This window comes from Mesoplodon mirus, assembly GCF_964341445.2.
Source record: "Mesoplodon mirus genome assembly, chromosome: 8".
Classification (NCBI taxonomy): Eukaryota; Metazoa; Chordata; class Mammalia; order Artiodactyla; family Ziphiidae; genus Mesoplodon; species Mesoplodon mirus.
In genome coordinates, this window is record NC_138984.1 from 93,425,116 (window position 1) to 93,448,781 (window position 23,666).

The 23,666-nt window shown below is 37.9% G+C and overlaps 1 protein-coding gene across 2 annotated transcripts in view; it reads right to left on the reverse strand.

The window, feature by feature from the left end:
- The window catches only part of ZNF385B (zinc finger protein 385B), a 334,017-nt gene that overhangs the window by 78,955 nt on the left and 231,396 nt on the right, over positions 1-23,666 (reverse strand). For both annotated transcript variants that reach the window (XM_082629827.1, XM_082629828.1), the window contains one exon: positions 7,105-7,250. In XM_082629827.1, coding sequence (XP_082485953.1) covers positions 7,105-7,250 — 146 coding nt within the window. The remainder of the gene's footprint in view (positions 1-7,104; positions 7,251-23,666) is intronic.

A 23,666-nucleotide genomic window follows, 5' to 3' on the forward strand; every position in this document is an offset into this window, starting at 1 on the left:
GGACATGCAAGAGGACATAGCATGGTGGGACTATGGGTGCCTCTTTTCACAGACTCCTGAAACCTTGTGTTCCCTTACCCCTTAAAAGTCCATCGAAGTCTTAATCTGATGTTTCTTGGCAGCTTTTATCAACTGAATTGACTATTCATTATAAGCAGAATCCTCTGTTATCTTATGGTGAATTATACAAGAGGAAGAAGTAATTTCTATCAGACAGTGAGCAGCTTCTGCCTTTATTCACTATAACTTCTTCTTAGCACAATGACCAGCACATGTAGACCTTCAGTAAGTGGTTGTGAATGCATTCCTTTTCTTAGATAACCTGAACAAATAATTTCATTAAGGACAGAAAACACATATGACCACATATTATATAAGCATACTTGTGTATATATACATACCATATCAATAATATCTACATATTCTAAAGGGGTTTCAAGAATGAGTAAAGGGATATTTGAACACAGTCTTTAGTAGATAAATCTTGAGATTTTTTGAATAAGGCAGGGGACGTGAATTAAGCTTAAAAAGGACATGTTTGTGGTTTGAAGAGTAGAGGAAGACAATAACACTGAAGATCACTACATAGTTTGTTTTCCTTCCAGTGGTCACGTTTACATATTTTTTCTCTCTGCCATGTTCAATAGTGATGTAAAAATTTCCAGACAGTAATCTATGCTTAAATATCTGTATAAAAATCTTCCACAGTTTTGTAGCATATATCAAAGAGTTCCTATAACCACTGATTTTTCTAATGATCTGGAGAGTGTTGCTGTTGACTTATCTAAATCCAATAATAGGCTATCATCCTCCCCTCTTCCAGTAAATTTGAGTAACTGTGGAAAGTTTCAACTTGGCATATTTCTTTAGAACATATGAAAGAATATGACCCACTGATATATTTTAAGCATATCATGAAAATAAAATTCGACCGTATTCTCTTTTTTATTTGACTGGGACTAATGTGTCATTTCAAGTACTGGACATACTACTGTCCTAGGAAATATGGGACATATAACATTTTATGACAGGAAAGCATTACTAGAGTAAAAAAGAAGACTCAGATGGCAAAAATTCACTTTGGATTGTATTAGCAGAGGTAAGGTATTTTATTTAAATAAAACTAAAGAAAAATTTAAACAAAAGAAAAATAAGTATTTAAATGTTTAAATAAGGACTTCACTAAATTAATAAATATATTAAAAGCAGGTGAAACATTGAATGTTCTAGCTTACTCCAAGTTTCTTTATAGTAACATCTTATGAGAAACATGGCATGAATTAACAGCAAAGTGAATGTGATTTTGATTCCCTATTTCTTTATTTTGGACCTCCTTGATAAATATATTATTATTTCTACTACAAGAAAGAAAATTTTTATATAGTCATTGATATCACCAAACTATGAATAACCCAGAATCTCAAAGAGTCTAGAATGATAAAATAAATGGTAAACACATGTCTCATTCCACAGCTTGTCATGGATGATTCAAAGAATCATATAGCAATTTGGGACTTTATACTTTGGAAATGATCTTTATTCTGCTCCACATATTTGTTCATGTGTCAGGAAAAAAATAATTTTAAGGTAGGTAGTAAAAATCAGATTATTTTTCACAAAAAAAAGATCACTGAGCCTCTTGCAATAAAGCATCAGAGACCTCCACTGTGCTTGTGCATTCCTGGAGCAGTTTCAAAAATGTGGCAGGACTCACAGACATTTGAAATAAACAGGTATGGAAACTACTGCCAAGCAGCAGAGAAACTGACAGGAGACTGTGGTCTTGAGTGGCTCTTGATTATAGCTACAGCTTTGGAGAGTCACACAAATATATCTGTCCATGTATCTAATATGTGGCTGTTAAAAAGAAATTTGATCTTCTAATCATCACATACAATATATAGGTTGCATACGTGTCTTAGTCTGCTTGACCTGCCATAACAAAATACCATGGACTTGGTGGCTTAAACAACAGAAATAAATTTATCACAGTTTTGGAGGCTGGAAGTCCAAGATCAGGGGTGCCAGCATAGTCAGGTTATGGTGAGAGCTCTCTTTCTGGCTTGCAGCTGACTTTCTTCTCACTATGTCCTCACATGGTAGATAAAGGAAAAGCTCTCTGGGGTCTCTCCTTATAAGGGCACTAATCACATTACAAGGGCACCACCTGCAAGACCTCATCTAACCCTAATTACCTCTCAAAGGCCCCATTTCTAAATATTATCACTCACGTGTTAGGGCTTCAATATATGAATGTGGGGAGGAGGGAACATTCAGTCCATAACAGCATGTGTGTGAGTATGCCTTCTAAATGGACCTATTTTATCATATTAAGTTGATACAATCCATTGTGTTAAGTATGCAATTCATTTGAATTTTGAAGAAGTCTCTTATTAAGGAGAACCAAGTATTAGACAGGTATTAAACATCAAGTATTAAACGCCAAGTATTATCCAGGTAAAATGAAGATAAAAATGGAATCCACAATAAAGGAAATGGAAGATTCTAATTCTAATAGGGAGAAACAATTATATACATTTTGGCAGCTACCAAACATCATGTACAAAAATTAAAGGATGACCATGGAGCAGTTGGCAAACTGAAGTAAAGTGAATAAAAAAATAATGAAAATAGCTCTATTGAGATACAAAAAATTCATTCTTTCTGGCCTTTCTTGAACACTATAAAGTTCAGTAACTTTTCACTTCGCCTATATTTCTTGGTTTTTATTATCTTGCCTTTTCTAGCCTATTTATTCTATTTCTTACAAGTTTCTTGTGCCCTGGGTTTTTTTTTTTTTTTTTTGTGGTACGCGGGCCTCTCACTGTTGTGGCCTCTCCCGTTGCGGAGCACAGGCTCTGGACGCACAGGCTCAGCGGCCATGGCTCACGGGCCCAGCCGCTCCGCGGCATGTGGGATCTTACCAGACCGGGGCACGAACCCGTGTCCCCTGCATCGGCAGGCGGACTCTCAACCACTGCATCACCAGGGAAGCCCTGCCCTGGGGTATTTTTGTTTTATTTATTTTGTTTATCTCCTTCCCCAAACCCAGTACTGTTTAGTCCATATATTATGTTTTCAATAACATTCAGTAATTAATAACTTTGATTTTAAACTAAATGCTCCTAAGATTAGGGCCTAGGATAAGGAATGCAGTTGATACTTTCAGAGTGTCTATACCATCCACACAGAGAAAGCCAGAACTATAGCTGGAGAAAAGTTTATAACTAATTATTGCCTTTAGACTAAAAAAGGATGACAATTCTCAGGAAATTAAAAGTAAACACCGGCTCTTATCACCTTGCACGTAAGGCTCAGAAATGCCGGAATTCCCTTTGCTGGATGAGGGACCATGAACATTGAAAACCAAGGAACCAGAGCCCTTTCTCTGTTCTTTTCTCCCTTCCTTCCTTCAAAAGAGTTTTATTGAGCACCTATGCCAGACACCAAGCATACAAAGATAAACAAGATAGAGCCCTTGTTCTCAAGGATCTGACATTACAGTGAAGATAGATGGATAATCAGGGAGAATATGATGTAATCGGGAGGTACTCTGGAAGTACAGAGGATGGGCACTTAAGTCAGATTGCAAGAGTCACAGAAAGTTTCCTGTGAAGGAGGTGATCTCTAGGTTGGGCCCTGAAGGACAAATAAATGAAGGTGAGGTGGGGTGGTAGAAGTAAGCATCAGTGAGTTGCCAGGCAGAGAAGCCTATTAAACTTTAGATATGAAGGTCAAGATCTTTAAATTTGCAGAGTTAACATCCTCATTCTCCAGCCATGCATCCTTGACACACAGCCCATCATAAAGTATCAGTGATCCAAACCCCATTTTCCCTAGTATGTCTCCTCAGAACTCTGCTTGAACAGTGTCTCGAATTTTTTGCTTATTCTCACCTATAAACACTGAGAGAGATTTTGTCTTATGGAGTAAAAGGCAAGATAGCCACTAAATGAACACTGTGAAGCATATCTCTTCACTGCATACAATTTAGTATAGAACAGGCACCTATTTGCTTTGGAATATGACAGAATCCCATTTCATTCTTGCTATGTTTCTCATGTAACATTATCATACTCTGCTATAAAAATAGGAAGAAACCATTACTTTATATATATATTTTAAATCCAAATAAAATAGCAAAACTTGGAACTTCCAAAGCTTTCAGCTATAGTCTCAAGAGTACAGTGTTCATTCTTCTGATAATGGTTATGAGTTAAAATATATTTCTTATATTTACTAATATTACCCTTGATTAAAAATGAAGTGATTATGGTAGCATTCACGTTGGTTTTCAAAGAGCACACAGACTACTGAGTAGAATATATTTTTAAAATTTGCTAACAAGAAATTATAACTGTTTTTAAAATACATACTACATTAAAAATTCCTTTCCTCTTTCTACTTAATGATTCTGCTGAAAATTATCTACCATGCTGCCAGAAAAGAGCACAAAAGATTTCTGATTGAGCTTTGTTCACACTGAATGAGCTGGGAGGTGACACGGACCAAAAGAGCTAAGGACACAGAAGAGCCGGAACATCAGTTTTGAAGTTAGAAGATTCTAATACAAGACCCAGTTCTTCCTTTACTAACGCTTTTTCCTCATGTAGACAATAGGAATAATAACCATGGTCGATTAAAATGTTCTAAGATCTGAGTCCTTTGAAGAATGTAAAACATCACAAAATACAATAATCTAGTATAATTATTAATAGTAATGTAAAACTATTTTCCTAGGAAAATGTGGACAGTGACTTTTATGAAATTGCCCTAGGAAATCTGTTGGGTGAGTTATAGACACTGGAATGGAAAGGTCCATAGGAAAAGGATTAGAGTAACTGAAACTGCAAATCAGTGAAAAATCATGGGTAATCCAATGATCCCATAAATTCATTTTTTTGCAAGATGATAGAGGGTCCCACTTGCAATGACTTAATTTTTAATACATTACCAGAAGGACTCTGTATCCAATAAATGCCTTGGATATAATATAGAGAGAATAAAATGACTATATCATGCAGTTCATTGCTATATTCTTCACTTTCACGAAAAAAAATTTTTTCATTTGAAAATTACAAGTTTATTTGCCTCTAAGAAGGAAAAACAATGAACATCTCTTAGAATTATTCCTTGGATTTTCTCAAATACATCATAAGGTTAATTGCTATATAGAATAAACAAACAAAAAAAGCAAGTTAATACATCTGTAAGCCCTACACAACATTAAAAAGCCATTATGAGACCATCTTTTTAAAAAGAACTTATAAAAATATTCTTTTCATTTCTGTTTTACAGCCCTTAAAAACAAAGAAATATATATAAGACATTTAGAAATTCTCTAAAAGTGACTTAGAGAATAGCACTGATCAGATGATCACAGTTGTAAAAAGACAACAGTGATTGGTTTCCTATTAGATATGTACATATCATACATCTAGAAGGGGCTGGAAGGATGCATACCAGCTGCTGAGGGCGCTTTCCTCTAGCGAAGGGAGTAAGTGTGTCTGCAGGGGCAGGGAATGGTGACTTTGACATTTTGCTTTGAATGCTAATGTTTTATTTGAATTTTTGAAATAAGTATTACTTGTGTTAAAAACAAAATACAGAGAGGTGAACCACAGTAGGAGACATTTATGCTTACCCACGTCATCAGTACTGCTTCCTGACAGTGACTGGACTTCTGCAGTGGCTATAAATGTTGTCTTCCAAATGTACATTAATCAAAATACAAAGACCTAGTAAATGTTTTCAGAAGTATAGCTTAATTCAATTATGTCTGGAATGTATCACCCATGTTTAGATAGAGGACAGGATAAGCATGCTTGAGTTCAAGTTCTCTAAAATGGCACGCTGTGTTGCTTTGGTATGGTCACTCCTGATGGATTAATGTGACCAGGACAGGCATGATTTATCTTACTGAGTTGCTCCACTGCACTAGAAATGCTGCTCGCCTTTTCAGGCCTTTTAAAAAAACCCTGTGTGACTTGTGTCTGAAAAAGCCCAAGAGGACGAAAACATTCAACCGTTTACTTGCTAAGTTGAGCCCAGTGCTCTTTAAAAAGTTGGCTGTTCCCCTACCCTCTAATTACCTTACAATGCCTAAGCCACAACAGAAGGCATGTCAGCACATTATATTTACATCCCTTGAGGAAAAATCCTCTTGATGTTTTCACTCCATACAGAAGATACATTTGCAGAAGGAAATATTTGGCAGTACTTCAGATGTTCACTGTCTGGTAATGCAATTCTTTTTCTTGATTACGGTAGCTTCTATAATGCTGTATCATTCATGTAGAACATCATACCCCAACTGACTGTATTTATTGACTGAACAGACATAATTTATGCAATCATCTGAACTGGTTAACCTTTTCTTTTACTATAAGCTTAGAATCTAGCTATGGACTGACTTTAGGCTGAATTCTATTGTTGAAAGATGTCATGTTCCACTTGGCATACCTACAAAGTTGTCTTTCATTCAAACAGAAGAAGGTCAACTGACCTAAATGAAGAATGGTAATTATAGGTAATTCACTAATATTTATCATGTGGTTTAAAGGGAATGTCAAAGTATCATGCAGACAAGTAACATGTCGATCTAAAACAAATTTTTTCCTTTTACTAATAGAATTGGATTCACATAATCTACAATAGCCTCCAAATAAGAATTCTGTTTGTGTAAGAGTCTTTATCTAAAAAATCTCCCAAATAAAAATGTACCCAGGAAGATGAAACGTACACTTTCTTTTTCTTTCTACTAGTAGGGAAAAATCAGTGTGGCTTGATACCTCTAAATTGTGTTCTTGAGCATGTGAACAGCATCCCAGAAAAGATACGGGTTCGCAAGCCATTGAAAAGTCTATTAAAATTGCACAAAGTAACAGGTGAAAAGTCGCCTGTGGAAATATTTATCAAATAAATATGCTGGTTATTGTTTGGACTAACTCTCATGGGTGAAGCATTATCTTTCATAATGTATAACCAATATATGGTCTAAAACTACACACTTTGGAAACAGGCTATATCTATTGCCTATTCACAATTGTAATGAAAGAAAGAGATTGAGGAGGAGACAAATAAAATAAAAATACATTTACTCACTGTGTTAAAATTTGGAAACAGCCCAACAGCAGCAGAATTACTGTCTACTGGAAAAGACATAAATGGTTTGATATCCAGTGAAGGCTGCATCATCAGGGTAGGTGTGCGCACAAGAGCAGGAAGGGTAGTAGAGTGGCATGTACTGCCTGCCAAGAAGAAAACAAAAATGAATTCAATCTCTTGCTCACATCCATCTCCCTCCCCAACTTACAGTGCAAAAACAAGACTGCTGAGCTGCAACCTGCAAGCAAGAGTTATGCTGGGAGTCAGCAAATGGCACAGGGGAGAAAGTACACTTAAAAAGGGTCTTCTGGCTCAATGCCTAAGACAGTGAAATAGAATGTGTCCCTATGGCAAAGGTCAAGGGCTGCTCAGACTCTGCTGAGATACATAGTACACAGATCCTGCTGGCAGGTGAGGCAGAATATCATCCTCTTGTTCACCAAAAATGTAGGACAGAGGAGGGGAGGAGCCTCTTGAAGCCGGATGCAATTTACTATTCACAATTATTGAATGGCTAGTCGGCACATTTTATGCAAATCAGAGATAATTATAGGGTTTTTACCAGGGGAAGAAACCTTGGACTCTTATAGTTACTGTCCAATCCCAGGAAAGTTATCACTCAAACAATTTGTTCTCTTAAAAAAACAGAAAGTTGCCCTTAGTCTGGACACTGGAGCATTAGAGAATCTAAAAGGGGTGATTATAATCAGGGTAGAGGCAGGGTTTTGGGGGACAGGGAGGATTTGGAACCAAATTCTTGACTTCAACTTTTATTTCTAATGAGCCTTGTATTATTTTAGCAACTATCCTTTTAACAATTTATTAGCTGTCTTTACATATCTGGTGTAACCTGTCTGTAGGAGATTTAAAACACTCCTCTCCAGGGTAACATGCATTTTTCTCTAGCCTATAAGCTCTACATACTGCAGATAAGTAATCGCTGCTGCAGGTGGCTCTCCAGGAGACAGGCTCTGATATGCCCTTTTCAAACAAAATACAACAGGCATATTGAGATAAAATTCACCTACTTGAAATGTACAATTCAATGATTTTCAGCATATTCAGAGTTGTGCAACCAGGACCACAGGCGATATTAGATTTTCATGATCCCTAAAAGAAACTCCATACCCATTGGCAGACACCCCCAATTCTTCCCAACACCTCCAGCTCTTGGTAACCACTAGTCTACTTTCTGTCTCTACAGATATGTCTATTCTGGACATTTCATTTAAATGAAATCATACAATATGAGTTTTTTTGTGACTGTTTTCTTTTACTTGGCATGTTTTTAAGGTGCCTCCGTGTTGTAGCATGTATCAGAATTTCATTTCTTTTTAAAGCTGAATAATATTCCATTGTAGATGTACAATTTTTGGCTTATTTATTCATCAGTTGATTGGCATTTGGGTCGTTTCCACTTTTTGGCCATTATGAATAATGCTGTTATGAACATTCGTTTCTAAGTTTTTGTGTGGCGACATGTTTTTAGTTCTCTTGCATATATACCTAAGAGTGGAACTGGGGATTGTTGGGTCATGTGGTAGTCATATGGTTTAACCTTTTGAGAACTTCCAAACTGTTTTCCAAAATGGCTAAACCATTTTACATTACCACCAGCAGTGTATGAAGGTTCCAATTTCTCCTGACATGCATATATAGGACCACAAATAATTATATGCCTAAAATCCCCTGCTGGCTTCAAGGAGAAATGAACAGTATGGGAAAATGCTCTGACTATTAAAATTTCCACCAGTCTTCTTTCACGGTGTCCCAGAATAGTTAAAATTTCTATTTCAATGATATATTTTTTGGTAATGAATTTCCTTAATAAACTCTGCATAATATTTCAAATCATTCCAGAACATTACTGGCAGTAGTGTTTAATGGACTGTCTGTCATACCTCATTTATATTGATCCTAAAAACTGAAAAAAGAGAAGGGCATCTGAAGCATTTATCTGTAATGGCAAGTCTTTAGGTCAGCCCGTCCATTAGGGAATATAGAGTAGGACTCAGCAAAAGAGAATCAGCCAAAAGTATAGGTCAAACAGATTTTTTTTTTTCTGATGCCAAAGTAAATACTCTGATCTCAGCCTGGCATTCACATAACCACCCTGCATTTAATTACACATTATTCTTCTAACATTGCTAACTTCAGAGCTTATAGGTCCAAGATGATATATTATATCAATATGTCAAATGTTACAGAGGCATTTACTAAAATATTTATCTTAAAAGCTTTGCTTCAAAATCTTAGCTAAGGGACTTCCCTGGTGGTGCAGTGGTTAAGAACCTGCCTGCCACTGCAGGGGACACGGGTTTTATCCCTGGTCCAGGAAGATCCCACATGCTGTGGAGCAGCTAAGCCCGTGAGCCACAACTACTGAGCCTGCACTCTAGAGCCCGTGAGCCACAACTACTGAGCCTGTGTGCCACAGCTACTAAAGCCCATGTACCCAGAGCCCGTGCTCCGCAACAAGAGAAGCCACCGCAATGAGAAGCCTGCACACCGCAACGAAGAGTAGCCCCCACTCACTGCAACTAGAGAAAGTCTGTGTGCAGCAATGAACACCCAATGCAGCCAAAAAAAGAAAAAAAAAATCTTAGCTAAATTGAAAAACAGGTATTTCTTATATTACACCAATGGCCTTTTACTATTTACAATTATTATAATTGTCAAAAGTCTGAAGTATAAAAGCATGCAGTATACTTAAAGCTGCCTGTTAAAAAAGAAACAAAAGGCCTAAAATGGGGTCACTTCTGCTAGTAACTAACCTAATTGCAGTTACAACCTAGGAATGTAATCCTACTCAGGAATGTTATCCTAACAAGTTAATGTGGAATTTTCTGGTCAGCACCAATGGGGCAATTGGTCATGTTAGCCCTCTCCATCCCCCAAAGGAAGAGGAAGTAATCTGCCACACAGACCCCTTCTGTCCCCCATAGATAGGTTACCTAAGCCTGAAATAATCCTTTTTGTTTACGACTTTCTTGTCTTGACTTTAAGAATCTTCCCTTTCTGTAGCCCTGCTCACTGCACAGGATGCTGCTTGATTCATGAATCGTTCAATAAAGCCGATTAGATCTTTCAGTTTTACTCAGTTGAATTCTGTCTTTTAACATTTCTGATGAACAAATATATAATTATTTTGCCATTGTAGGTCTCCCGAAGGGAAGCAAAATTCTTTCTCTAAGCCCACAATGGTGGCTCTGATAACATTGTAACACATGGCCCTGGAGAGCCTGCAAGAGTCACTTTGTACTAACAAACTCAAATCAAATAGAATGCAACATGGAACTTGACAAACAGGTTGCTCCATCAACAAAGGTCAGAATGTACAATGATCCCCCTTACCCAATCAAATCTCTAGGCTAATAAAGACAGGGCTTGACAACTACTTAGCTGCCACCCTTCATTAGCATAAAAACTTAGCAGCTGTTTACCATTTCATTAGCATTTTAAAATGACAGACAATTTGCCATGTAAAACACAGATTGTTTTGAAGTACTGGTAGATCCTCTGAATAAATATAAAGTATGGGGGGAGACCTTCAAGATGGCGGAAGAGTAAGACGTGGAGATCAGCTTCCTTCCCACAGATACATCAGAAATACATCTACACGTGGAACAACTCCTACAGAACACCTACTGAACGCTGGCAGAAGACCTCAGACATCCCCAAAGGCAAGAAACTCCCCACGTACCTGGGTAGGGCAAAAGAAAAAAGAAAAAACAAAGACAAAAGAATAGGGACGGGACCTGCACCAGTGGGAGGGAGCCGTGAAGGAGGAAAGGTTTCTACACACTAGGAGCCCCTTCGCGGGCGAAGACCGGGGGTGGGCGTGGGGGGGAAGCTTTGGAGCCACGGAGGAGAGCACAGCAACAGGGGTGCAGAGGTCAAAGCGGAGAGATTCCTGCACAGAGGATCGGAGCCGACCAGCACTCACCAGCCTGAGAAGCTTGTCTGCTCACCCGCAGGGGTGGGTTGGGGCTGGGAGGTCAGATCGCAGGAAGAGGACAGGCGTTGGCTGTGTGAACACAGCCTGAAGGGGGCTATTGCGCCACAGCTAGCCGGGAGGGAATCTGGGAAAAAGTCTGGACCTGCTGAAGAGGCAAGAGATCATTGTTTCGGGGTGCGTGAGGAGAGGGGATTCAGAGCACCGCCTAAACGAGCTCCAGAGGCGGGCATGAGCCACGGCTATCAGTGCAGACCCCAGAGATAGGCATGGGATGCTAAGGCTGCTGCTGCTGCCACCAAGAAGCCTGTGTGCAAGCACAGGTCACTCTCCACACCTCCCCTCCTGGGAGCCTGTGCAGCCCGCCACTGTCAGGGTCCCGGGATCCAGGGACAACTTCCCCGGGAGAATGCATGGTGCGCCTCAGGCTGGTGCAACGTCACGCCAGCCTCTGACGCCGCAGGCTCGACCCGCATTTGTACCCCTCCATACCCCCGGCCTGAGTGAGCCAGAGCCCCCGAATCAGCTGCTCCTTTAACCCCGTCCTGTCTGAGCGAAGAACAGATGCCTTCAGGTGACCTACACGCAGAGGCGGGTCCAAATCCAAAGCTGAACCCCGGGAGCTGTGCAAACAAAGAAGAGAAAGGGAAATTTCTCCCAGTAGCCTCAGGAGCAGCAGATTAAATCTCCACAGTCAACTTGATGTACCCTGCATCTGTGGAATACCTGAATAGACAACGAATCATCACAAAATTGAGGCAGTGAACATTGGGAGCAACGATATATATTTTCCTTTTTCTCTTTTTGTGAGAGTGTATGCATATGCTTCCTTGTGTGATTTTGTTTGTTTAGCTTTGCTTTTACCATTTGTCCTAGGGTTCTGTCCTTTTTTTTTTTTTTAGTATAGTTTTTAGCACTTGTTATCATTGGTGGATTTGATTTTTGGTTTGGTTGCTCTCTTCTTTCTTTCTATTTTTTTCTTCTTTTTAATTACTTTTTAATGTTAATAATTATTTTTTATTTTAATAACTTTATTTTATTTATTTATTTATTTTTTCTTTCCTACTTGCTTTTTTCCTCCCTTTTCTTCTGAGCTGTGTGGCTGACAGGGTCTTGGTGCTCCGGCCAGGTGTCAGGCCTGTGCCTCTGAGGTGGGAGAGCCAAGTTCAGGACATTGGTTCACCAGAGACCTCCCAGCTCCATGTAATATCAAACAGCAAAAGGTCTCCCAGAGATCTCCCTCTCAATGCTAAGACCCAGCCCCACTCAATGACCAGCAAACCACAGTGCTGGACACCCTATGCCAAACAACTAGCAAGACAGGAACGCAACACCACCCATTAGCAGAGAGGTAGCCTAAAATCATAATAAGGTCACAGACACCCCAAAACACAGCATCGGACGTGGTCCTGCCCACCAGAAGGACAAGATCCAGCCTCATCCACCAGAACACAGGCACCAGTCCCCTCCACCAGGAAGCCTACACAACCCACTGAACCAACCTCACCCACTGAGGGCAGACACCAAAAACAACGGAAACTACGAACCTGCAGCCTGTGAAGAGGAGACCCCAAACACAGTAAGTTAAGCAAAATGAGAACACAGAGAAACACACAGCAGATGAAGGAGCAAGGTAAAAACCCACCAGACCAAGCAAATGAAGAGGAAATAGGCAGTCTACCGGAAAAATAATTCAGAGTAATGATAGTCAAGATGACCCAAAATCTTGGAAATAGAGTGGAGAAAATACAAGAAACGTTTAACAAGGACCTAGAAGAACTAAAGAGCAAACAAACAATGATGAACAACACAATAAATGAAATTAAAAATTCTCTAGAAGGAATCAATAGCAGAATAACTGAGGCAGAAGAACGGATAAGTGACCTGGAAGCTAAAATAGTGGAAATAACTACTGCAGAGCAGAATAAAGAGAAAAGAATGAAAAGAATTGGGGACAGTCTCAGAGACCTCTGGGACAATATTAAAGGCACAAGCATTCGAATTATAAGGGGTCCCAGAAGAAGAAAAGAAAAAGAAAGGAACTGAGAAAATGTTTGAAGAGTTATAGTTGAAAACTTCCCTAATATGGGAAAGGAAATAGTTAATCAAGTCTAGGAAGCGCAGAGAGTCCCATACAGGATAAATCCAAGGAGAAACATGCCAAGACACATATTAACCAAACTATCAAAAATTAAATACAAAGAAAAAATATTAAAAGCAGCAAGAGAAAAACAACAAAGAACATAGAAGGGAATCCCCATAAGGTTAACAGCTGATTTTTCAGCAGAAACTCTGCAGGCCAGAAGGGAGTGGCAGGACATATTGAAAGTGATGAAAGAGAAAAACCTACAACTAAGATTACTCTACCCAGCAAGGATCTCATTCAGATTCAACAAAGAAATTAAAACCTTTACAGACAAGCAAAAGCTAAGTGAATTCAGCACCACCAAACCAGCTCTCCAACAAATGCTAAAGGAACTTCTCTTCCTTCTCTTTAGCAGGCAGGAAACACAAGAGGAGGAAAAGACCTACAATAACGAACCCAAAACAATTAAGAAAATGGTCATAGGAACATGCATATTGATAATTACCTTAAATGTAAATGGATTAAATGCTCCAACCGAAAGACATAGACTGGCTGAAGGGATACAAAAACAAGACCCGTATATATACTGTCTACAAGAGACCCACTTCAGACCTACGGACACATACAGACTGAAAGTGAGGGGATAGAAAAAGATATTCCATGCAAATGGAAATCAAAAGAAAGCTGGAGTAGCAATTCTCATATCAGACAAAAATAGACTTTAAAATAAAGACTATTATAAGAGACAAAGAAAGACACTACGTAATGATCAAGGGATCAATCCAAGAAGAAGATGTAACAATTGTAAATATTTATGCACCCAACATAGGAGCACCTCAAAACATAAGGCAAATGCTAACAGCCATAAAAGGGGAAATCGACAGTAACACAATCATAGTAGGGGACTTTAACACCCCACTTTCAGCAATGGACAGATCAAAAATCCTCAAGAAAATACTAGCAAACAGAATCCAATAGCACATTAAAAGGATCATACACCAAGATTAAGTGGGGTTTATCCCAGTAATTCAAGGATTCTTCAATATACGGAAATCAATCAATGTGATACACCATATTAACAAATTGAAGGAGAAACACCATATGATCATCTCAACAGATGCAGAAAAATCTTTTGACACAATTCAACACCCATTTATGATAAAAACCCTCCAGAAAGTAGGCATAGAGGGAACTTAGCTCAACATAATACATACATGACAAACCCACAGCCACCACCGTTCTCTATGGTGAAAAACTGAAACCATTTCCAATAAGATCAGGAACAAGACAAGGTTGCCCACTCTCCCCACTATTATTCAATATAGTTTTGGAAGTTTTAGGCACAGCAATCTGAGAAGAAAAAGAAATAAAAGGAATCCAAATCGGAAATGAAGAAGTAAAGATGCCACTGTTTGCAGATGACATGATACTATACATAGAGAATCCTAATGACTCTACCAGAAAACTACTAGAGCTAATCAATGAATTTGGTAAAGTTGCAGGATACAAAATTAATGCACAGAAATCTCTTGCATTCCTATACACTAATGATAGAAAATCTGATAGAGAAATTAATGAAACATTCCCATTTACCATTGCAACAAAAAGAATAAAATACCTAGGAAAAAACCTACCTAAGGAGACAAAAGACCTGTATGCAGAAAACTCTAAGACACTGATGAAAGAAATTAAAGATGATACCAACAGATGGAGGGATATACCATGTTCTTGGATTGGAAGAATCAACATTGTGTAAAGGACTATACTACCCAAAGCAATCTACAGATTCAATGCAATCTCTATCAAAGTACCAATGGCATTTTTCACAGAACTAGGACAAAAAATTTCACAATTTGTATGGAAACACAAAAGACCCCTAATAGCCAAAGCAATCTTGAGAAAGAAAAACGGAGCTGGAGGAATCAGGCTCCCTGACTTCAGACTATACTACAAAGCTACAGTAATCAAGACAGTATGGTACTGGCACAAAAACAGAAATATAGATCAATGGAATAGGATAGAAAGCCCAGAGATAAACCCATGCACATATGGTCACCTTATTTTTGATAAAGGAGGCAAGAATCTACAATGGAGAAAAGACAGCCTCTTCAATAAGTGGTGCTGGGAAAACTAGACAGCTACAAGTAAAAGAATGAAATTAGAACACTCCCTAACACCATACACCAAAATAAACTCAAAATGGATTAAAGACCTAAATGTAAGGCCTGACACTATAAAACTCATAGAGGAAACCATAGGCAGAACACTCTATGACATAAATCACAGCAAGATCCTTTTTGACCCACCTCCTAGAGAAACGGAAATAAAAACAAAAATAAACAAATGGGACCTAATGAAACTTCAAAGCTTTTGAACAGCAAAGGAAACCATAAATAAGACGAAAAGACAACCCTTAGAATGGGAGAAAATATTTGCAAGTGAAGCAACAGACAAAGGATTAATCTCCAAAATATACAAGCAGCTCATGCAGCTCAATATCAAAGAAACCAACAACCCAATCCAAAAATGGGCAGAAGACCTAAATAGACATTTCTCCAAAGAAGATATACATATTGCCAACAAACACATGAAAGAATGTTCAACATCACTAATCATTAGAGAAATGCAAATGAAAACTACAACGAGGTACCACTTCACACCCGTCAGAATGGCCATCATCAAAAAAATCTACAAACAATAAATGCTGGAGAGAGTGTGGAGAAAAGAGAACCCTCTTGCACTGATGGTAGGAATGTAAATTGATACAGCCACTATGGAGAACAGTATGGCGGTTCCTTAAAAAACTAAAAATAGAACTACCATACGACCCAGCAATCCCACTACTAGGCATATACCCTGAGAAAACCATAATTCAAAAAGAGTCATGTACCACAACGTTCACTGCAGCTCTATTTACAATAGCCAGGACATGGAAACAACCTAAGTGTCCATTGACTGATGAATGGATAAGGAAGATGTGGCACATATATACAATGGAATATTACTCAGCCATAAAAAGAAACGAAATTGAGTTATCTGTAGTGAGGTGGATGGACCTAGAGTCTGTCATACAGAGTGAAGTAAGTCAGAAAGAGAAAAACAAATACTTTATGCTAACACATATATATGGGGGAAAAAAGGTTATGAAGAACCTAAGAGCAGGACAGGAATAAAGACGCAGATGTAGAGAATGGACTTGAGGACACTGGAAGTGGGAAGTGTAAGCTGGGACGAAGTGAGAGAGTGGCATGGACTTATATATACTACCAAATGTAAAACAGACAGGTAGTGGGAAGCAGCTGCATAGCACAGGGAGATCAGCTCTGTGCTTTGTGACCACCTAGAGGGGTGGGATAGGGAGGGTGGGAGGGGGATGCAAGAGGGAGGAGATATGGGGATATATGTATATGTATAGCTGATTCACTTTGTTATGCAGCAGAAACTAACACACCATTGTAAAGCAATTATACTCCAGTAAAGATGTTAAAAAAAAATATATATATATATATATAAACTATGCTTTCATCAATTCCCTCACTTCAACCTTGCTGTTTTCACTTTTAAAACCTGCTTTTTAATACCACTTCACCAAAACTGATTGCTTCAAAGGACGTTTTTGCAAGTGGAAAATGAGTGGGAATAAACTGCACTTTTTCCACAGGTTAGTTTGGGCTTTGATCCCTCTGTCACCTTTTCCAGATTTTGCTGCTGCTGTTGCTGCTGGGGAATATTTCTCCTCACCTCGGGATGCCCAAAACTCAGTGGGAGATACAAGCAGAAATTGGGCCAAAATGCATTGCACCCTGATAGAAAATGCTTAATCTCTCTAAAACTCAAGTACTCACTGAGGAAAAAAAGATTGAAAATATAATGAGTAGGTATTTCAACACAAAGCGTGGTAAAATGTTCCCATTACATTGCTGTTCTCATGGAAAAGAGCCAACCCTCTGTCGTTTGTACCAAGGATTTGGCAATATTATGTAAAATCCTTCCTATATGTATTTCTGTTTCAAAGCATAGGATATAATCTTGTATGTGTCATAATAAATTGATTTATAATAGTTCTCCACCTTATTTGAAAATAAGGCTTTTTATATCAGTTAATGTATATATATATATATATATATATATATATATATATATATTTTTTTTTTTTTTGCGGTACGCGGGCCTCTCACTGTTGTGGCCTCTCCCGTTGCGGAGCACAGGCTCCGGATGCGCAGGCTCAGCGGCCATGGCTCACGGGCCCAGCCGCTCCGCAGCATATGGGATCCTCCCAGACCGGGGCACGAACCCGTATCCCCTGCATCGGCAGGCGGACTCTCAACCACTGCGCCACCAGGGAGGCCCTAATGTATATATATTTATCAAAATCCCTGTACTAAAATTAAACACACATGTACAAACATCCATACCCCAAAGATCTAACAGTCACCACTCTCATGGAAATTCCACACATCCGTATATTCTCCCATAAGCATGCAATTAACCTTCTCCCATAAATTTCATTTTGATGGTAAAATCCAAGTTGTATTCATCTACAGCTATGAAACCAACAATATGTGAAGGGCAACTCACCACTATGGTCATAAAGAAAACTTATTTCAGCCAACTGCCTCTGTAACATAATAGGTGCCTTACTATGTCAGTGGATTATGTCATAATCCAGCACAATAAAACCTCTATTGAGGACACTTGAAATGATTGCTGTAGTCTTGACCCTAAGGAATAGACCTTTGAAGGTCTACTTAGGTTATAACTTTAAGGCTTTCTTTAGGTACCAAAACACAAACAAACAAAACATCTCATTCTTAGAAAGGAGAGTATGCCAAAGTCACAGAAAATCTGCATGGAGAAGCATTTACAGAATGAGATCAAATGTGCATACAGTCTACAATATATCCTGCAGCAGGAGTTTCTTCCAATGCTGTTATTATGTATGTTTGCTTCAGTGAGTACTGAAATAAAAAACTTCACATACTATAAAAATCTATTAGGCAGAGACAATGTCGATTATAGAACTCCCAAAGATTTCTTTAAAGAAATTAAAATGAGTGGCATTTCAGATTTTCCACTAAACTCAGATTTCTCTTTTTATTGCTATTCCAGCTTTGTTGTGCCTTATACGGAGTAACTTTCCCTCTTACCAGACAGTCACCAACCAGCATCTCCTCCACCCCTTCTCTCACTATTTCCATTTTTATCAGTCTGCCGTGTGAGAAAAACAAGAAGTGAAGTGTGGGAGAAAGGTGAATAGTTTATGTGACTGATAAAGTGTTGTGCTTCTGAAAAGGCCACACAACATAATAACAGAGATAACATTTTTATAGTGCATATACCAGGCACTACCCTAAGCACATTACATATGCATATACACATATAAATATATAACATATCCATATATACTCATTTTTATATATTAAATTATATATTTATATATTTTTATCATATATCATTTATATGTTAATATTATATATAAAGTATATAATCATTTCTGTATATTAAATGAGTATATGTGCAAGTACATATACAAATATACTTCTAATAACCCAATGAACAAGGTACTATTACTAGCCCTGTTTTATAGATGACAAACTGAGGCACCAAGAGGTTAAGCCCAATTTCATACAGTTTGTACAAGGAGGAGTCAGGATTCAAACCCAGGCAATCTGACTACTTAATTCTGCTTTTTACTACATGCCATGGTAACCAAATTGAATATCTGAAAATACCTCAGTTACATACACACATTCTCTAGCTGTAGATAGAAACATTTTACCATCAAACTAAGAGATTTAAAATGTTGGATCTCCTTTGCAACTGGGAATTCATTAAAACTTTCATTTGAGCTTAATGTAGTATTGATGCTGAGATAACTAAAATATATAAGATTTTTTAAATTCTCTATAAGAATATATTTATCTAAAAATAACCTTCCCCAAATAATAGTATTATTTAATTTAGTAAACACTTATGGGGGACCAACTGTACAAGGCACGGTGCTGACAGTTACAGGGAATATAAACTGAGTCAGACAGAATTTATTTTACTTACTAAGAGAAGGTAAGAAAATAAAAACTACCATTTAGTGAGATTCTACTCTATGCCAGGTACTGTGCTAAGTGATTTGTGTCCCTTATTTTATTTTACTATTATTTTTTTATTTTTTATTTTTTTGCGGTATGCGGGCCTCTTACTGTTGTGGCCTCTCCCGTTGTGGAGCACAGGCTCCGGACGCGCAGGCTCAGCGGCCATGGCTCACGGGCCCAGCCGCTCCGCGACATGTGGGATCCTCCTGGACCTGGGCACGAACCCGTGTCCCCTGCATCGGCAGGCAGACTCTCAACCACTGTGCCACCAGGGAAGCCCTGTGTCCCTTATTTTATTAAATTATAACACAATTCTATGAGGTTTGTATTATTATTCCCATTTTACAGTTGAGAAAGGTAAGGCTTGGAGAGATTAAGATCACAATATATGGTAGGGTCTGGGTCCAAACTCCTGTTTGTTTGACTCTAAAGCCCATGCAATCATTCCAAAAAGTAGGCTATTTATAAAGTTGTTACGTGAAAAAGATTCTGTCATCAAATACATATAGAAAATGTTGGTTTCATGGAAGTTTGAAATGGTTTTTTTCTGCAAAACCTCTTGGAGCTTTTAATTTAGTAATGGGTACTGTGAATGTCTAGGCAGATATAATTTCTAGCCTCAATTTGAGAATGAATCAATCCTTTTTATTTTCATAGAGGTCTGGGATAACCATGATACTATGGCATGTCCTTCAGGCTGCTGTCTTATACACATTAAAAGCACCAATTCAGGAGAAAACAGATGACTTTCAGGTCCACTACTTTCCTGTTGCAGGACCTTAGACAAGTGATTTTACTTCTATATACCTCTATTTTCTTTTCTATAAATTGGGGAAAATACGAGGACCTGCATTATAGGACTGGTAGGAGAACTAAGTGAGATTTTTCTATACAAAGTACTTAACCCTGTGCCTGACACCTAGCAAGTGTTCATTAAGTTTCCGTTACTGTAGTTATGAACTATTCCTACCCCTGTGACACTATGCCATATCCTTGGAGAGCAAAAATAGTTAAATCCATTAATACTTATAAAAGGCAGGATATGTCAGTCATCATATATCATCAACAAAATTTTAAGGAAGTTCAAGAGAGAAAGAAATTAGATCTGGTTAGGAGCTGGGTTCATAAATATTTCCATAGGTGAAGTATCTCTTAAGACAAGCCTGAGGAATGGTTAGTATTTTGAGAGGTGGGTATGGGAGAATGGTGAAGGGAACTGCAAAGCAAAAAGCATAGAAATATAGAATGTATTAAAATTTAAAACTTGTTCAGGCACTCAGGAGTTCTTAGTGTTTCTGGATCAGAAGGTAAACAGTAAAGAGAAAAGCAGAACATCTTTGTGCCCTTGGAGTAAGCAAAGGTTTCTTAAATAGGAAACAAAAAGTGCTAATCATAAAAGAAAAAAATGACAAATATACTCTATTAAGAATACGAATGTAAGGATAAGACATGATCAAGGGAATGAAAAGGCCATCCAGAGAGTATTAGATGATATTCACAATATATGTATTTTGACAAAGGACTTGAATTTAGAATAAAGAACTCCTACAGATCAGTAAGACAAAGACAACGCAGTAGGAAATTTGGGCGAAAGACTTGAATGGACACTTCACAAAAGTAGATACTAAAATGGCCTGTAAACATATGAAAAAGCACCTAACTTCATTAGTCATTAGAGATATGCATTAACCTACGAGATATTGCTACATACCCACAAGGATGGTTCCAGTGAAGAAAGACAGAGATTACCAAGTGCTGACAAGGGTATGGAGCAACCAGAGCTCTAATCTGAAGTGTAAATTGTTATAACTACGTTGAAAAACGATTTAGCAATGTCTACTAAAACTGAATATACACTTAATCTATGACTCAGCAATTCTACTTCCAAGTATATAGCTAACAGAAATGATCTGTATGAGAAAGTTCATAGCAATACTATATATAATAGCCCCAAATTGAAAACTGGCCAATTAACTAATCAACAATAGAAAGAACAATTCTGTTATCTTCACACAACCTGACATTCACATAATGGAATATAGCAATAAGAAAAAATGGTATATGGTGACATGAAACAATGAATAAACCTTGTAATGTCGAGAAAAATAACTAAAATAGAGGAACATACATCAACATGCTGTATGATACCATTTATTTAAAGTACACAATCAGGCAAAACTAATCTATGCCGTAGTTAGGATTATGGTGAGTTTTGTAGGAAGGGTAGGATAAGGTTAGGGTGCAGTGACTGGAAGGGAGCATGAAAGGGACTTCTAGGATATTGGAAATGTTCTTTTATTAGATCTTAGTGCTAGTTTCACAGGTGTGTATGTTTGTATACATTCATTCAACTGTACATTTATGTGCACTTTTCTGTTTGTTACATTTCAATAGAAAGTTTTGAAAAGTGATATATTCAATGTTATTAACTTTAGTAAACTACTGTGACACATAGAGGCAAAATTCCTCAACAAGAAGAACATCTTGAAATACTCTCAAGTTTGCGTAATTTTAAGATAAATATGTTTTCTTAAGTTCTTTTCTCTACTGCCAGCTTGATTTTGCTCAAAATGACTTGTGAGAAAATAAAAGTTCCTTTTAATGCTGATATTTCCTTGCTGCATTTCATAAGTGGCTAGAGGAGACTGACATAGAATCCAGGGATGCCAAAGAGAAAAAAGTATATCTAGAACTCTGAGTCTGTAAAATCTTAACAAATTTTGTGCCTGAATCTCCCCTGGGGCAGTTCAGGGTTCCCTCCAAAGTGCTCCAGCAGCAGCAGCATTCTGGCAGAATGTTGACTTTAAAAATAAATTCTTCTGAGTACCACCCTGAAGTTTATAAGCAATAATGAAGTGCTGCATCAAAATCAGCAGTGAAGGGCTTCCCTGGTGGCGCAGTGGTTGAGAGTCCGCCTGCTGATGCAGGGGACGCGGGTTTGTGCCCCGGTCTGGGAAGATCCCACGTGCCGCGGAGCGGCTGGGCCCATGAGCCATGGCCGCTGAGCCTGCGCATCCGGAGCCTGTGCTCCGCAACGGGAGAGGCCACAACAGTGAGAGGCTCACGTACCGCAAAAAAAAAAAAAAGAAGAAAAAAAAAAAACCCAGCAGTGAAACATCATGATTTAAGCCACAATGTCCTTTGGGTTAGTGGTAGTACGCCAGCTTTTACACAAATTGATGAATCTTTCACTAAGATGCAATGAATGACTTTTTGGATGTATAGCAATAGAATACCTATAGCCCAGTGGTGGTTCATTTACATCTGAATAGTTTGTCCATGCACTGTTTCTTATATTTAAATGTTATTTCTTATATTTAAATTTCTTATATTTCAATGTTATTTAAATGTTTCTTATATTTAAATGTTATTTACTATAGAGTACAAAATACAGTTTGATTAAACATGTGACATACTTCATTAGCTGCAATCCTTTTTTAAAGCAGCATTGAAAAGTCTGAGAATTTCAGAATTTAAGTAAAGAAGATAATTGGTTCACAAAAAAGTCTTAAGAACCAATTGTCTTCTTTAAACTGAATTTAAATAAGTTTTCTCTGTTACAGTTTTCTTCACTTGTTACCCAATATTATTAAGCATGCTCGTGAAAAGAAGGAAACTCAAAGAAGAGAAAACAGAGTTCTGACAAATGCTTTGTCAAGTTTTTTGAAATAGTTCTTAATACACCTAACTTATCAAAAGGGAATGTCATGTGCTTAGTTCCTAAATTACTAAGTCTTTAGAGAAGCCAAAATTATCTCCAGACAGGGCTTTACTAAAATTGTCTGAGGTCGAGACTGGATTGGGAGGTCAGGAGCCTGACGAAATTTTCTGGCAAAAAGACGTAGGGAGATGGTCCTGACCTACATTTGCCCAGTGACTCCTGTCTATGGCGTCAAGATGCTTTCTTGAAATCTGAAGCCTCTTTTGGTTTCAGAGGAACTCTTTGCTCTCCCTTTACAGCATGCTAGGGACATAATGGCAGTATGACTGACTTATTTTAGAAACCTTCCTAAAACTACAGGCTTTCCTAGGAAAGAGAACTATGTTTCTCAAACTGCTGAATATTTCTAGAGGAACTATAGTTCATAAAATTTTAGCAGTAAACATAATTTAGGAATCCACCCTTCATCTTATATGAGAAAAATGGGATTAGGAGAACTTAATCCAGCATGGTACCTGACTGATGGTAGGAATCAAATTTAGAGCTCATTGCCCAGAGACACTATTTCAAATACTTGTCTATACAATCAAAGATGTACAAGAATCATATATTGAAGTCTTTATCTTCTTTAAAAATTTAAATAGATTAGTATTTAGTCTGTTTTCTTTTTGTATATAGACTGAAATTTAGAAGTACTCATTTTTAAATGAGATTTTAATTTTAATGGTTTTATTAATATGAATACTGGAAGAAATTAAATGAAAGAGA